The sequence below is a fragment of the Carcharhinus amblyrhynchos genome, chromosome 1 (genome assembly GCF_965287045.1).
Source record: "Carcharhinus amblyrhynchos chromosome 1, sCarAmb.v2.hapA, whole genome shotgun sequence".
NCBI lineage: Eukaryota > Metazoa > Chordata > Chondrichthyes > Carcharhiniformes > Carcharhinidae > Carcharhinus > Carcharhinus amblyrhynchos.
The window spans coordinates 68,451,848-68,468,559 of record NC_137324.1 but is presented as its reverse complement, the minus strand read 5'-3'; the positions used below and the strand labels follow the sequence as shown (position 1 = coordinate 68,468,559).

The 16,712-nt window shown below is 41.7% G+C and overlaps 1 protein-coding gene across 3 annotated transcripts in view; it reads right to left on the bottom strand.

The window, feature by feature from the left end:
* ipo11 (importin 11) overlaps positions 1-16,712 on the bottom strand; it is a 593,411-nt gene that overhangs the window by 285,594 nt on the left and 291,105 nt on the right. For all 3 annotated transcript variants that reach the window (XM_080186460.1, XM_080186476.1, XM_080186468.1), the window contains one exon: positions 12,043-12,158. In XM_080186460.1, the coding sequence (XP_080042586.1) occupies positions 12,043-12,158 (116 nt within the window). The remainder of the gene's footprint in view (positions 1-12,042; positions 12,159-16,712) is intronic.

Sequence of the window (16,712 nt, the reverse complement as noted above, 5' to 3'; positions counted from 1 at the left end):
TCCTTAATAGTAGTATTTGGACTGCAGCAACTCAAGAAGTCAGTTCACCTCCACCTTCTCAAGGGCAACTAGGGATGGGCAATAAATGTTGGCCAGTCAGTAATGCCCATATCCGAAATGAATAAAAAAAAAGCTCCATCACCTCACTCCACCTGCTTTTGCATATAGATGTGTAACCAGGCAGTACAGCTGGATGTTCCTCACACATAATGTTGTACAAACGGTGCTTGAATGCACTAGGACATGATGAACATAGGCTAAACTTTTTTTAATTCAAAAAGAAAGATTTTAAATCAGGAAATAATGCCCCACATCAGAATCCCTAACTTTGGTCTGATGTACACTTGGACATCTTGTTACGTGACACCTTTTTTTACATTTGTTCATGGGATGTGGGCATCGCTGGCTGGGCCAACATCTATTTCCCACCCCTAGGCCATGGTTTCAATCAGCAATGGTTTCATTGTCATCATTAGAGTTATAATTCCAGATTTTCATTGAATTCAATTGTAACCATCTTCCACAATGGGATTTGAACTCCAGTCTCCAGCGCATTACATAAGAACATAAGAAATAGGAGCAGGAGTAGGCCATCTAGCCCTTCGAGCCTGCCCCGCCATTCAATAAGATCATGGCTGATCTGTCGTGGCTCAGTTCCACATTCCCGCCCTCTCCCCATAACCCTTAATCCCCTCTCTTATCAAAAACCCATCAACCCGCGTCTTAAAAATATTTAGCAAGGCAGCTTCCACCACTTCAACGGGCAGAGAATTCCAGAGATTCACCACCCTTTGAGTGAAGAAGTTCTTCCTCAACTCCGTTCTAAACCGCCCCCCTTTATCTTGAGGCTGTGCCCCCTAGTCCTACTATCCTTTCTGAGCGGGAAGAACCTCTCCACCTCTATCCTATCCATCCCATTCATCATCTTATATGTCTCAATGAGATCTCCCCTCATTCTTCTAAACTCTAACGAGCAGAAGCCTAGTTTATTCAGCCTCTCCTCATAGCTCAACCCCCTCAACTCTGGTATCAGCCTAGTAAACCTCCTCTGCACTCCCTCCAAGGCCAAAATATCCTTGCGTAAGTACGGCGCCCAAAACTGCACACAGTACTCCAGCTGCGGCCTCACCAATGCCCTATATAGCCGCAGCAAGACCTCCCTACTTTTATATTCAATCCCCCTCGCTATGAAGGCCAGCATCCCATTCGCCTTCCTGACCACCTGCTGCACCTACTCCAGCTGCGGCCTCACCAATGCCCTATATAGCCGCAGCAAGACCTCCCTACTTTTATATTCAATCCCCCTCGCTATGAAGGCCAGCATCCCAGTCGCCTTCCTGACCACCTGCTGCACCTACTCCAGCTGCGGCCTCACCAATGCCCTATACAGCTGCAGCAAGACCTCCCTACTTTTATATTCAATCCCCCTCGCTATGAAGGCCAGCATCCCATTCGCCTTCCTGACCACCTGCTGCACCTGCAAGCTGGGTTTTTGCGACTCATGCACAAGGACCCCGAGGTCCCTCTGCACCGTCGCCTGCTGTAGTTTTTCGCCACGTAAGTAATAGTCCTTCCTACCATTATTCCTACCAAAGTGGACTACCTCGCACTTGCCAACATTAAATTCCATTTGCCAGTTCCTGGCCCATTCGCCCAGCCTGTCTAGATCCTTCTGCAGACTCTCCACACCCTCCGCACAATTTGCTGTTCCACCAATCTTGGTGTCATCAGCAAATTTCGACACCATACACTCGGTTCCCTCCTCCAGATCATCTATATAAATGGTAAATAGCTGAGGCCCCAGCACTGACCCCTGGGGCACTCCACTAGTCACCAACCACCAATCCGAATAGCACCCATTGACCCCCACTCTCTGCCTCCTATTTGACAACCAATCCTCTATCCATGTTAACACCCTACCCCCAACTCCATATCCCCTGACCTTCTGCAATAACCTCTTGTGAGGTACCTTGTCAAACGCCTTCTGAAAATCAAGAAAGACCACATCCACCGGCTCTCCTCTATCCACCGCCCTAGACACATCCTCATAGAACTCCAGTAAATTTGTCAGACACGACTTCCCCTTAACGAAACCGTGCTGCGTCTGCTCTATCAAGCAATTCCCCTCAAGATGCCTCGCTATTTCCTGCTTGATGACGGATTCTAACATTTTACCTACAACAGACGTTAAACTAACCGGCCTATAATTCCCTGCCTTTTGCCTGGCACCCTTCTTAAACAACGGCGTAACATTAGCCGCTTTCCACCTTGGGTTTCAAGATTACTAGTCCAGTGATAATATCATTATGCCACTTCCTCCCCATGCAACCACTTCCAGGACCACACCATTAATTAAATTCTATTAACTTAATGCTGTGGTCAACAGATTAATTAAATGAACTGAGCAAAATACATCAGGAAAGTCAAGCCAGAGCAGAAAAGTTCACAAAACTAAATTTGCTGAACTCAATGTTGAGTCCATAGGGCTATACCGTGCCTAATTGAAGATGAGGTGTTGTTTTTTCAGTTCACATCGAGCATCAACATAGCTGTAGCAAACTGAAGACAGAAATAAGAACATAAGAACTAGGAGCAGGCCACCTGGCCCCTCGAGCCTGATCCGCCATTCACTAAAAGCCTGGCTGATCTTTTCGTGGAACTCAGCTCCACTTACCCACACACTCACCATAATTCTTAATTCCTTTACTGTTCAAAAATTTATCTATCCTTGCCTTAAAAACATTTAACGAGGTAGCCTTAACTGCTTCACTGGGCAGGGAATTTCAGAGATTCACAACCCTGAGTGTGAAGAAGTTCCTCCTCAACTCAGTCCTAAATCTGCCTCCGTTATTTTGAGGCCATGACTCCTAGTTCTAGTTTCACCTATCAGTGAAAACAACTTCCCTGCTTCTGTCTTATAGAAGAATATAAAATTGAAAGGATTAGATAAGATCTTCCCATGTTCTTCTGAAATGCAATGAGTATAACCCCAATCTACTCAGTCTCTCCTTATAAGCCAACCTCTCAATTCCAAAATCAACCTAGTGAATCTCCTCTGCACTCCCTCCAGTGCTAGTATATCCTTTCGCAAGTAAGGAGACCAAAACTGTAAATAGAACTCCAAGTGTGCCCTCACCAGCACCTTATAGAGCTGCAAAATAACCTCCCTGTTTTTAAACTCCATCCCTCTAGCAATGAAGGACAAAATTCAATTTGCCTTCTTAATTACCTGCTGTACCTGCAAATTAACTCCTTGTGATCCTTGCACAAGGACACCCAGGTCCCTCTGAACAACAGCATGTTGCAATTTTTTACCATTTAAATAATTGTCCATTTTGTTGTTATTCCTACCAAAATGGATGACCTCACATTTACCAACATTGTAGTCCATCTGTCAGACTCTTCCCACTCACTTAGACTATTTATATCCTTTTGCAGACTTTCAGTGTACTCTGCACACTTTGCTCTGCCACTCATCATAGTTTATCTGAGAATTTTGACATACTACACTTGGTCCCCAACTCCAAATCATCTATGTAAATCGTAAACAATTGCAGTCCCAACACTGATCCCTGAGGCACACCACTAGTCACTGATCGCCAACCAGAAAAACACCCATTTACCTCCACTCTTTGCTTCCTGTTAGTTAACCAATCCTCTATCCATGTTAATACATTACCCGTAACATAGTGCACCTTTATCTTATGCAGCAATCTTTGGTGCCATACCTTGTCAGATGCCTTCTGGAAATCCAGATACACCACATCCACAGATTCCCCACTGTCCACTGCACATGTAACGTTCTCAAAGAATTCCAGTAAATTAGTCCAAGACTTGTCCTTCATGAACCCACACTGCGTCTTACTAATGGGACAATTTATATCCAGATCCTTGCTATTTCTTCCTCGATGATAGGGAAAATGCTTGAATCTATTACAGAAGTTAAGCTAACCGGCCTATAGTTACCCGCCTTTTGCCTACCTCTTTTTTTAATGGTGGCGTCACATTTGCTGTTTTCCAATCGGTGGGAACCACCCCAGAGTCCAGCAAATTTTGGTAAATTATCAGTAGTGCATTTGCTATTTCCCCTGCCATTTCTTTGAGTACCCTGGGATGCAATCCATCAGGGCCAGGAAACATGTTTACCTTTAGCCCCATTAGCTTGCCCAACATTACCTCTTTCATGATAATGATAGTTTCTAGGTCCTTACCTGCCATAGCTTTCCTGTCATCAATTTTGACATATTATTTGTGAATTCCACTGTGAAGATCAACATAAAATACCTGCTCAATGCCTCAGCCATTTCCTCAGTTCCAGTTATTACATCCCCCTTCTCATCTTCTAAAGGACCAATGTTTACTTTAGCCACTCTTTTTCGTTTTATATATTTGTAGAAACTTTTGCTATTTGTTTTTGTATTCTGAGCTAGTTTACTCTTATAATCCATCTTACCTTTCTTTATAGCTTTTTTCATGACTTTCTTTTGACCTTTAAAGACTTCCCAGTCCTCCAGGTTTCCAGTAATCTTTGCCACTTTTTACGCATTTTCTTTCAATTTGATACCCTCCTTTATTTCTTTAGATATCCATGGCTAATTATCAGACACGTGAGCTTGAGAGCAAGATGCTGAGTAGAAATAACAAGCAACTGGAAGGTTGGGGTCATGCTTGCAGAGGGAGCAAAGGTGTTCAGCAAAGCAATCACCCAGTCTGCATTTAGTCTACCCAATATAGGGGAGACCACATTGGGACCACTTTATTCAACCTGAAGAGAGAATACCTGTTACTCTACTGCATATTGTGAGATTATCTGAATTTACCTGATTAAAAATTACCTAGTTGGTTTCAACTTTGCTGTCAATAGTTTTAACTGATGTGACCAACATTAAGACTTAGACATTGTCAGGATAAACTGTTACATAAAACATAAAAACAGAGGTAGGCCATTCAGCCCATCAAGTCTTCTCCACCATTCAACAAGATCATGATTGATCTGTTTTGATAATACCAACCTCCATTATCCCGCCTTAACGAGGAGTTTGCACATTCTCCTCAGGTCTGCATGGGTTTCCTCAGGGTATTCCAGTTTCTTCCCACAGTCCAAAGGTGTGCAGGTTAGGTTGATTGGCCATGCTAAGAAATTGCCCCTTAGTGTCCAGGGATGTGTAGGTTAGAGGGATTAGTGGGTATAATACATTGGGATATGGGGGTAGCGCTTGGGTGCGATTGTGTTCGGTGCAGACTTGATGGGTCGAAGGGCCTCTTTCTGCACTGTAGGGTTCTATGATTAACCCCACAACCCTTGATTTCCTAACTGATTAAAAATCTGTTTCTTTCAACCTCAAACATACTTAATGATCAAGTCTGTACATTAAATAATTCCACAGATTCAGTCTTAAATGGGTGACCTGATACTCTGAGGTTATGCTCCCTAGTCTTAGGCTCACCCACAAGGGGAAACAACTTCTGGGTATCCACCGTGATAAGCCCTTTGAGAATGTCTCAACAAGGTTGCCTCTCATTGTTCTAAACTCCAGTGCATACCAGCCCAACCTACCCAACTGCTCCTCAATAGAAAATCCCTCCATACCAGGGATAAACATTCTTTGACTGTCTCCAATGCCAGTATATGTTTCCTTAGATAAGGGGACCAAAACTGTTCACAATATTCCAGATATGGTCTAATTAGTGCCTTGTATAATTTTAGCAAAACTTCCCTATTTGTATACTCCATTCCTTTTGAAATAAAGGCCAACATTAAATTTGCCTTCCATATTGCTTTCTGCACTTGCATGCTAGCATTTTGTGATTGACATGCAGCCTCCAAATCCCTCTGTACCACAGCTGCCTGCAGTCTTTCTCCATCAAAATAATATTCAGCTCTTTTATACTTCTTACCAAAATGTATAATCTCACTTTTTCCTACATTATATTCCATCTGCTAAGTTTTTGCCCACTCACTTAACCTGTCTACATCCCTCTGTCGTCCACACCACTTGCCTTCTCGCTTATTTTTATGTAATCCACAAGCTGTCCTGAATACATACCACGAATTTTTCCTCAAGGCTACCTCTGCCAATTTGATTGTCCCAATCCACATAACGATTAAAGTCACCCATGATTAATGTACTGCCTTTTTTACATAATCTCATTAGCTCCTGCTTTATTTTCTGTCTTACACAGTAACTACTGTAGGAGAGACCTATAGGCTACCTGTTCCGATCCAAGATCATTTCTTGTTATTGTGCTTGTTCTACCTTGTCCTAACAAACCTATGACACCACCTTTACCTTTCTGCCCGTTACGAAAAGTCCTATATCTCTGAATACTTAGTTCCCAGCTTTGATCTCCTTGTAACCACGTCTCTAATGGCTATAAGATCATACTCAACAATCAATATGTAAATAAATGATATTTATTTGCACAGCTAAAATAATTATAATTGCATTATAATTCATTGTTGCATTAAGTGGAATGAAATTATCGAGATAATTACCTCTCTTGTTCCCTTCTTCAAACAAACAATTAACTAAAACAAGGTTTGCCTGCCACCATGTACAAACAATGCAGTGAAAACAGATTTTCAACAATTTAGTAAATAATACATTAGATATCCATGCCTTTGTTAGCTTGAGACGTGCCTATTATACTCTTGGTTGGCTTCCCTAATATTACTCTCTTTTAACATGAGGTAATCCAAAACTCTGCTGCTGTGCCCTTAGATGCACCAAGACCTGTTCGCTAATCGTGGCTCTGCTCAGTGACCTACATTGGCTCCTAAGAACATAACATAAGAACATAAGAAATAGGAGCAGGAGTAGGCCATCTAGCCCTTCGAGCCTGCCCCGCCATTCAATAAGATCATGGCTGATCTGTCGTGGCTCAGTTCCACATTCCCGCCCTCTCCCCATAACCCTTAATCCCCTCTCTTATCAAAAACCCATCAACCCGCGTCTTAAAAATATTTAGCGAGGCAGCCTCCACCACTTCAACGGGCAGAGAATTCCAGAGATTCACCACCCTTTGAGTGAAGAAGTTCCTCCTCAACTCCGTTCTAAACCGCCTCCCCTTTATCTTGAGGCTGTGCCCCCTAGTCCTACTGTCTTTTTTGAGCGGGAAGAGTCTCTCCACCTCTATCCTATCCATCCCATTCATCATCTTATACGTCTCAATGAGATCTCCGCTCATTCTTCTAAATTCCAACGAGTACAAGCCCAGTTTATTCAGCCTCTCCTCATAGCTCAACCCCCTCAACTCCGGTATCAGCCTAGTAAACCTCCTCTGCACTCCCTCCAAGGCCAAAATATCTTTGCGCAGGTGCGGCGCCCAAAACTACACACAGTACTCCAGCTGCAGCCTCACCAATGCCCTATACAGCTGCAGCAAGACCTCCCTACTTTTATATTCAATCCCCCTCGCTATGAAGGCCAGCATCCCATTCGCCTTCCTGACCACATGCTGCACCTGCAAGCTGCTCCTGGTCAAGCAATGCCTTAATTTTAAAATTCTCATCCTTGTTTTAGCTCCCTCATCCCTTCCTATCTCTCTAATTTCCTTCAGTCTCACAACACTGCAAAATGCTTGCACTTATCTAATTCTGGCTTCCCCAATTTGAATTGCAAAATCATCAGTGGCTGGCTTTCAGCTACCTAGTCACTGAGTTCTGGCATTTCCTCCCTAACATCTCTTCCATTCTCCTTCTCTTACTTCCTTTAGAGTGCCCATTAAAATCTACACTATGACCAAGCTTTTGATCTGTCTTGATATCACATTGTGAAGTCTCCCATGAAGCACTTTGGGACATTTCATTATATCAAAGGCACTTTATAAATACAAGTTGTTATTGTTGGTATTTAGTGGACATTTCTTGCGTTTAAATCATATTGCTGCCAAAAATCATGTCATTTGGAATATAAATTTCACTGCCAGTGATTTCAAGTTCATAGTTACATTGCATATCACAAAGATCTAAGTTTTTGGATGTTATTTCTGTTCAACTCATTACTGCCTTTTGAAGACAGTTTTTGCAATGAAAAACTACTTATTTCCTGGTCACAAGCAACAAGCTGTTCAGTAACAAAAGAATACTATACTAGCAAATCAAACATCATTGCTCACTAATGATTAATTGTTTTCAGAACTGTGAAATTAACCTGCCGGGTGAGCACAGATCAATTTGCTGACCATCCTGAAAATGAATCATTATTTTGACACAAAAACGAGCTAAATCAGACTTGCTGCGAAGGTTCGCAACATACTTGTCTAACCATTTTTCTCTCTCTCACACACACACACACACTTACTTCAACAAGAGAAAAATAATTGTTTCAGCATGCAGTTGGACACTATGTTAAATCACTTAGGTTAAAACTGTTCTATTTAGTTTTTCATTCATCTTTTAACAAACTTCATTTGCAGCATGAGTAAATGGTAATCCCTTTTATCAAATCCTATCAATTTTTCCTGTCAAAGGGAAGCTGTATCTACTCCATGCAGTTGTGCCTGAATTACTATTACATATACAAGCCAGAAGTCAAAACTATTGTTGCCCAAGCCTCTAATCTCAAGAAGTTCATGATATATTTTATTTAAATATGAACAACAAACTTTTAATTAGGTGAAAGGGGTGTCATACTTTCTCTAATTGTTCTTCAAACACAACATGTTGGCCTTAAAATAATTTGACTTGACCTAATATCACCAGCAACAATGCTGATCCAGAGAATTTTCTTTTAGGCTGCATCACAAATGGTACTAATTTTTTGCATAATCGCCCCAATGTACCAGGCCTCGGGACATTCTTTCCTGCAAAGTGTCAGATAGACAACGTTGGCCGAGTTGCAAGTGTACATACCATGTACCCGGCGGATGGTGTTCTCACTTGAGAACACTTGCAACTCGGCCAACGTTATCTACCTGATACTTTGCAGGAAAGAATGTTCTGAGGCCTGGTACATTGGGGAGACCATTCAGATGCTATGACAACAGATGAATGAACACCGCTTAACAATCACCAGGCAAGAGTGTTCTCTTCCTGTTGGGGAACACTTAAGCAGTCACGGGCATTCAGCCTTTGATCTTCGGGTAAGCGTTCTCCAAGGCGGCCTTCACGGCACATGACAATGCAGAGTCACTGAGCAGAGTTCTGCACACGAGGACAGCATCAACTGGGATCTTGGGTTCATGCCACACTATCTGTAACCCTTACAACTTGCCTGGGCTTGCAAAACCTTACTAACTGTCCTGGCTGGACAGTTTTTTTAACCTGTGCTTAGCCCTTGCTCCACTCACATTGTCTGTACCTTTAAGATTTGATTACCTGTAAAGATTCGCATTCCAACCATTATTTTAGAAATTAAGTTTGTGTCTTTATATGCTCTGTTTGTGAACTGAAATCCCACTCACCTGATGAAGGTGCAGCGCTCCGATAGCTAGTGGCTTTTGCTACCAAATAAACCTGTTGGACTTTAACCTGGTGTTATGAGACTTCTTACGAAGTATCTTCAGGCGTGATTATTTTTAACTTTTCAAATATGCCATGTATTTTCAGCATGTTTATTTGTTTCCTATTTTTAGCGTTTCCTGTTATGCTTCTTTACAGCTATTTGTTGTTTTGTTTTACATAGAATATCCATTTTTCTTGCACATAATCAAGCAAATTAACATAATTCTTATCTTCTGAATGCTTACTTATCATGGTTTAAATTAGATATAACGTGGTAGTGTTTCCACTTTGAGTTCAATCAGGAAACTACGCTCAAACGGGCTTGAACATACTCTGGTTAGATTACGAATCAAGTTTCTGATAAAATGCATTACATACATAACGTAGTCACAAACTCAAAATCTTCAAGGAACCAGTGCAATGGAGCAGCACAATATAATACTAATGTTTTTATTTATCGCCTTTCCATTAAAAAACATTCCTTGATGCATTTAAGACTAATAATTGCGAGAAGTATTTTTAACGAGTCCGGTCCTTTACCTTGAGCAATCTGATTTAAAATTCTCAGAAGTAACTTATAAGATACTGTGCAAAACAATTAATAGTTTCATTAGTGAACTTCGGGCAGTTTCTTAGTAAATTAACAACTTTTAAAGGTGTTTGTGCATGTAAGAACATGTACCTTCCTTAACCTGTAATAATCATGACTCAAGATTTCAATCCAAGATATGGCCAGTTTTGTGGCTGAGGCCGGATGTAAGCAAACTGAACCTTGGAACAGCACAACCAATGTTAAAAGAAGAAAAAGTAGTTTTGACCAATAACTCTTGCTTAAAATTCCTTAATATTTTGTATTTGTCCAACCAACCCTCCCTGGGTTGTACCAATAGTACTGACATAAACAAGCAAAGCCTGTACTCCATTACCTTAGAAGCTCAGAAACTTGCATTACAGGGTAGCCAATGTAGACTTTTTCAAAGGTTCCACATAAGAAAATGTTGTGATTAAACATCTGCAGCTGTTTTGGTCTGTTCAAATTTCACTATATCTTTGACATACACCAGCAGGTTAGATCAGAACCCAACCTACCAATGGTATCAGCATGCCTCATTAGGACAGGTACACCAGTTAAAGAAAAAGAGTTAACATGGGGCCCACCTGGGTGTCCAACTGTGGCTAGGCCCTTGTGAAAATCAGTTTCCAATTTCTGTTTCTCTAATATTGAAACAAAGGTGGCAAGAGACCCAGCACCTTGAGCTTGAGATTCTGTAGCCTGATTTTTTAGTCACTTCAGCATTTAGGGAAGACCACAGACGAATGGTCCAAAATTTGTACGCCCTCCATGGCTGCTTGCCCCCACAAAATTCAGCAAAGCCAATGTTAGTTGCCTGGGCAAATACTGACACTGATAATCTACAGAGCCAATAACTCTACCTTTTGGACCACCGCTGGAATAAAGTTGAAGTTAAGTTAAAGCTAATTTATTAGTCACAAGTAAGGCTTACATTAACACTGCAATGAAATTACTGTGAAATTCCCCCAGTCGCCACACTCCGGCACCTGTTCGGGTCATTGCACCTAACCAGCATGTCTTTCAGACTCAGTATCATCACAGATAAAATGAAAAGGAATTATATGCTATGACATGAGAACTTAATATTTCATGTAATTTGGCCATGAAGCTCATTGTGACACTGGACAAAGGGAAAGAGTAAATGATAAAGATATTAAATTCTACTGCACATTTACACTTGAACTCTCTGCATTGGTACTAGGACAACTGTTATTTATGATGTATATTAGTTACCTAGATGGGTGTGCAGGGCACAATTTCAAAATTTGCAGATTACACAGAAGTTGGAAATATTATGAACTGAGTAAAGAGGTTTGGGGTTCTGTGCACTCAAATTACTGAAGACAGCAAGATAGGTAAAGAAAGTGGTTAAAAAGGTACAAGACATCTGGGGCTTTATAAATAGAGGCATAGAGTACAAAAAGCAAGCAAGTTATGAGCTTTTATTAAATTCCTCCTTGTCTTAACTCAAGTAATGCATCCAATTCTAGGCACAACACTTGAGGAATGATGTGAAGGCTTCAGTGAGGCTGCGGAAATGGGTCCTGAGATGGGGAATTTCACGTTGTTGGATAAATTGAAGAAACTGGGGTAAACACTGCTGCCTCACAGCACCAGGGGTCTGGGTTCAATTCCAGCCATGGGACACTGTCTCTATGTGGAGCTTGCATACACTCTGCATGTCTGTGTGGATTTCCTCGAGGTGTTCCAGCTTTCTCCCACAGTCCAAAGGTATGCAGGTTAGGTGGAATGACCATGCATAATTGCCACTTAATGTCCCAGGATGTGTGGGTTGGATGGATTAGCCATGGTAAATGGTGGATCACAGGGTTAGGGTTCTGGGTAAAATACTCTGTCAAACAGTCAGTGCAAACTGGATGGGCCTAATGGCCTCTTTCTGCATTAGGAGGGATTCTATGATTGACGCACTGAATATGTGATGATGCATCCATATTTAACTTTTAGTGTCATCTTCTTTTCACAAAAGAATGCATACACGTCTCTCAGTAAAAAGTGTACTCACCACAGCTCTAAACCGTCCTCCAGCAGATAAACATGGGGTGGCTGGGAGACATCTGTACTCAGCTGAATAACTGGCAGCAAGAATGGGTATAGATTTTTGCTATCCGCTCCCAAACCCTAGAGGCAAGTAAGCAGAGTGAAAAGTGAATAAACAGTTCCATTTCATAGTTGGAGAAAATTAAAATATACTTGTGTGCACATACAAACATATAATTCATATCTCCAAATATAACATGCATTACTTTCTCAAAAAACTGCTCAGAAATTATGGATATGTACTACATATAGGCATCCTTCTCCTTCAGGTAACCCACCCTAACAAAGCATTGGCAACTATGGACTTTCATTGGATTAGTCCATGATTAAGTTTGACAAAGTACTGCAGTGGTTTGCCATTACCTTCTGCACAATGGCTGACCAGGAAACACTCTTTCCCCATGAGGTATATTGGAATAATTTAAAGGCTGATAATCTGCTTGTTTGGCCACATTATGGAGGCACCTTCGGTAATCATCAAGTTTTGAAATGGGGTTTGAATCTGGAGCTTCTGGCTCACAGGTAGAAATGCTACCACTGTGCCACAAGACTTCCATACACAAAAAAAACCATGAAAATAAAAGTAGAAGACAAAAATAACTGCAGGATCAAAGTAAGAAAAAAGGCTCACATTGCCAATCAGGAATCAAATGCAACATTGAAATAAAAGGACAGTTAAAAATAAGTGCATCGCATTCCAAATAAAACTGGACACAATGGACAGGATGCTCCGGCCATGCTCACCTCAAAACCAGAGAAGCCCACCTGAGTTCAATGGGCTTTTGCATGTTCCGACCCCTGCCTGCTACAATTCCTGTGGCGGGCGGGACAGAAGAATTCCGGCCAATAATTGACAGTAAGAAACCAAGTATAATAGAAATAACCAAAGCATAGCCCGAAAATCTAAAAAAGTAGTAGTTGTTGGTAGCTCTATGCCATGAGTAGTCAGGACAATGGTACCCTTTTGGAGTATCTGCTCAGCATAGCCGAAAAACTGAAGTTGTGCTTATGAGTTGTTATAGACTCAGAGATCCAGGGCAACAAAGTCTCAGGAGACAAGACTGACATCCTGCGATGTGGACAATCATTGAGGCTGTCCAAACTGGAGGGACTTTTGGAGAATTCCAAGGAGAGATCTTTAAAACTGAGAACTGGAATCCCTCATCGGAAAGAGAGAATTTCAATGAGACTGGTTGACTCACAGCGTTTATTGATGCCTGGGTGGGTGTTAAGAAATCTGTCTTTGTCACACCTATCATTTATTGTGAAGTGTTCAGCTGGTTTGCCTGCTAATTCACATGTAGTTCATATTTACCCTGAATGTTCAAGTACAAAATAGATATTGTGAAATACTTCATCTTTCTGACCTCGTATAGTAAAGTTCATTTTTGTTTGTTTAAAACCCTTGGGATCTTGTGGTCTTGAATCTCAAGCTTTATTTAGTTTAAGCAAATATTAAGTCCTGATATGGAGATGCTGGCATTGGAGTGGGGTGGGCATAATAAAAAGTCTCAACACCAGCTTAAAGTCCAGCAGGTTTATTTGGTATCATGCGCTTTCGGAGTGCTGCTCCTTCATCAGGTGAGTGAAGGGTTGGGTTCACAAACAAGGCATATATAGACAACGACTATATATGCAAGATGATGGTTTGAGTGCGAGTCTTCACGGGTAATCAAGTCTTTACAGATACAGACAATGCGAGTGGAGAGGGGAATAATCAAAGGTAAAGAGGTGTGAATTGTCTCAAGCCAGAACAGTTAGTAGGATTTTGCAAGCCGAGGCCAAATGGTAGGGGTTACACGTAGTGTGACATGAACCCAAGATCCCGGATGAGGCATTCTCATGCGTGCAGAACTTGGCAATCAGTTTCTGCTAGGCAATTCTGCGTTGTCATGTATCTTGATGGCCGCCTTGGAGAACGCTTACCCGAGGATCAGAGGCTGAATGCCCTTGGCTGCTGAAGTGTTTGCCGACAGGAAAGGAACACTCCTGCCTGGTGACTGTCGAGCGGCGTCTGTTCATCTGTTATCGTAGCATCAGCATGTTCTCGCCAACGTATCACGCCTTGGGAGATCCTTTCCTGCAGCGTATGGGGTAGACAACGTTGGCCAAGTTGCATGAGTATGTACCAGGTACATATTCATGTAAATACCCATGTATCTGGTGGATGGTGTTCTCATGTGTGATGATGGCATCCATGTTGATGGTCTGGCATGTCTTGCAGAGATTTCTGTGGCAGGGTTGTGTGGTGCTGTGGTCATTGTTCTCTTTCAGGAGAACAGCGATCCTAACTTGCGGACTAAGTCCTTAACTGGATCTTATTAAAAACTTAGGAATCTGGCCCAGGATCATAACATCCTATTCAGGAAAGGAGACCAAAAACAACAAGCTATAGGCCAGTTCACCTAATAACTAGCATTGGAAAAATGCTGAATCCATTAAGAAAACAGTAGCAGGACATTTAGAAAATTATAATAAAACCAAAGAGTTGGCAGGGTTTTAAGTAAAATTTTACTTGACAAATTAAGTGTTCTTTGAGGATGCAACAAGTTAGTTGTAATGCATTGGATTTCCAAACAGTATTCGGTGAGGTGCCACAGAAAAGGTGAGTACACAAAGAGCTCATGTGGTTAGGAATATTATACTAGCATGGATAGGAGATTGGCTAACTAACAGAAAACAGATGAAAACAAAATGCTGGAAACAGTCAGCATGTTTATTAATACGTGCAAAGAGAGAAACAGAGTTAACGTTTCGAGTCCTTGATGAATGTCTTCCGAAGAAAGGGTGTGGAGAATAAAACAGAGGAATTCTTGCTACAACAGTGCAGGGCATTGGTAAGATCACACCAAGAGAGCTGTAGACAGTCTTTGTCTCTTTATTTAAGGAGGGATAATGCATGCATTGGGGGAAGTTCAGAGAAGGTTCAGTAGGATGATTCCTGGGATGATGGACTTGTCTTATGATCAAGATTGACAAGTTTAACCCAATTTGGAAGAATGAGAGGTGACCTGATTGAAGCATATATGATTCTGAGGGTGCTCGACATGGTGGATACTGGAAGGATATTTCCGCTCATGGGTGAATCTCAAAAGAGAGTAGCATAGTTTCAGAACAAGGAACCTCCCGTTTATGAAGTTGAGGAGGAATTTCTACATGGAAAGGGTCATTAATCGTTGGAATTCTCTATTCCAGAGAGCAGTCAAGGCTGAGTATTTAAAATATTCAAGGCAAGAGGAATTAGACAGATTGATAATGTGCAAGAGTGTTGAGGGTTATATGGGGTATTAGGCAGGGAAGGCAAAAACTGGGAGTTAATCTTATCAAATGGCAGAGCAGGCGTGAAGTGCCGAACAGCCTATTCCAGCTGTTACGTCTTTTATTCTTATAAGGAATCTTTATATGCAACATGCAATGACCTGGCACTCAATTCCTACCAGGCAGAGACAATTAATTATTGGATAGACTCTTGACAGTAATCAACTTACAGGCCTAAGGGTATAGAGCAGGGGAATAAGCTTGATTGATTTGTTCTACAGATAGCCAGTATAGGCTTCATAGACTGAATGGCCTCTTTCTGCACTAATAATAACAATGTAATTGGCCTAATAAGTCTGGTTTGGATCATATTTTGCTCAATAATGATCCTATATTATAGGTGCTAACTAAATTTAACTTGTTCTAGTTGTTAGAACAGGGGACAAGTGGCAGAAAGGATTGGTTACTGAACAGAAAAGAAAGAGCAAGGTGTTAAAGGTAGTTACTCAGACTGGAAAAAGGTTAGGTGTTCTACCAGCATCAGTATTGAGAGCATTGTTGTTCACCATTTACTTATGATTTGGATTCAAATCTGAAGAAGTATAACTTCAAAAGTTGTGAACACCAAATGGGAGATTACACTTCCTCCAAGAGGGCTGCGACATAATGCAAGTGTTAATAAAATTGTGTGCAATTGGCAAATGAATTTCACTATATGTAAACATGATGTGACACATTTCAAAATAAAGATTAAGGCTGGAATTCTCTGATGTTGTATGCTCCGCCACCACTGCCAGCAAGAACAGAGAATTCAGTGCTCAACCAAATTTTTATTCACTGCTTTGTTGTCTGTCCATCCTCATCGATAAGGACCTTGACACCATTAGTCATTTTGAGGTTGGTTGCGGTGTGTCCGAAGATGACTGATCAGGCCAATTCGGGCACGGAATGTCCTGGAACATATTGGACAGACTTGTGTAGACACTGTAGTTGTTGCGCTGGTGGTTCTGGACTCACGCAGCTCACACTTAAGTTGTGCTTCAGCAATACACCTTGCTTCATGAGCTTGACTGCCTTTGTGGATAAGGCAGCACCAAGTAGGGCGGTTTTGTGCCAGGGTTTCCCAGGTGGTTGTATCAATGTCAAGTGACTTCAGGGAGGCCTTGAGTGTGTCTTTGAAACGTTTCTTCTGCCCTCCATGCAAGCGTCTTCCAGCAGAGAGTTCCCAAAAAAGGAGCTGCTTGGGTATGCGCTCATCTGACATATGGATGACGTGACCTGCCCACCAGGTCTGCACTCTCATCAGCAGTGTGTGGACTGATGGTAGACTTGCTCTAGAGACAACTTCAGTGTCTGGTACTTTGTCTTGCCATCGGA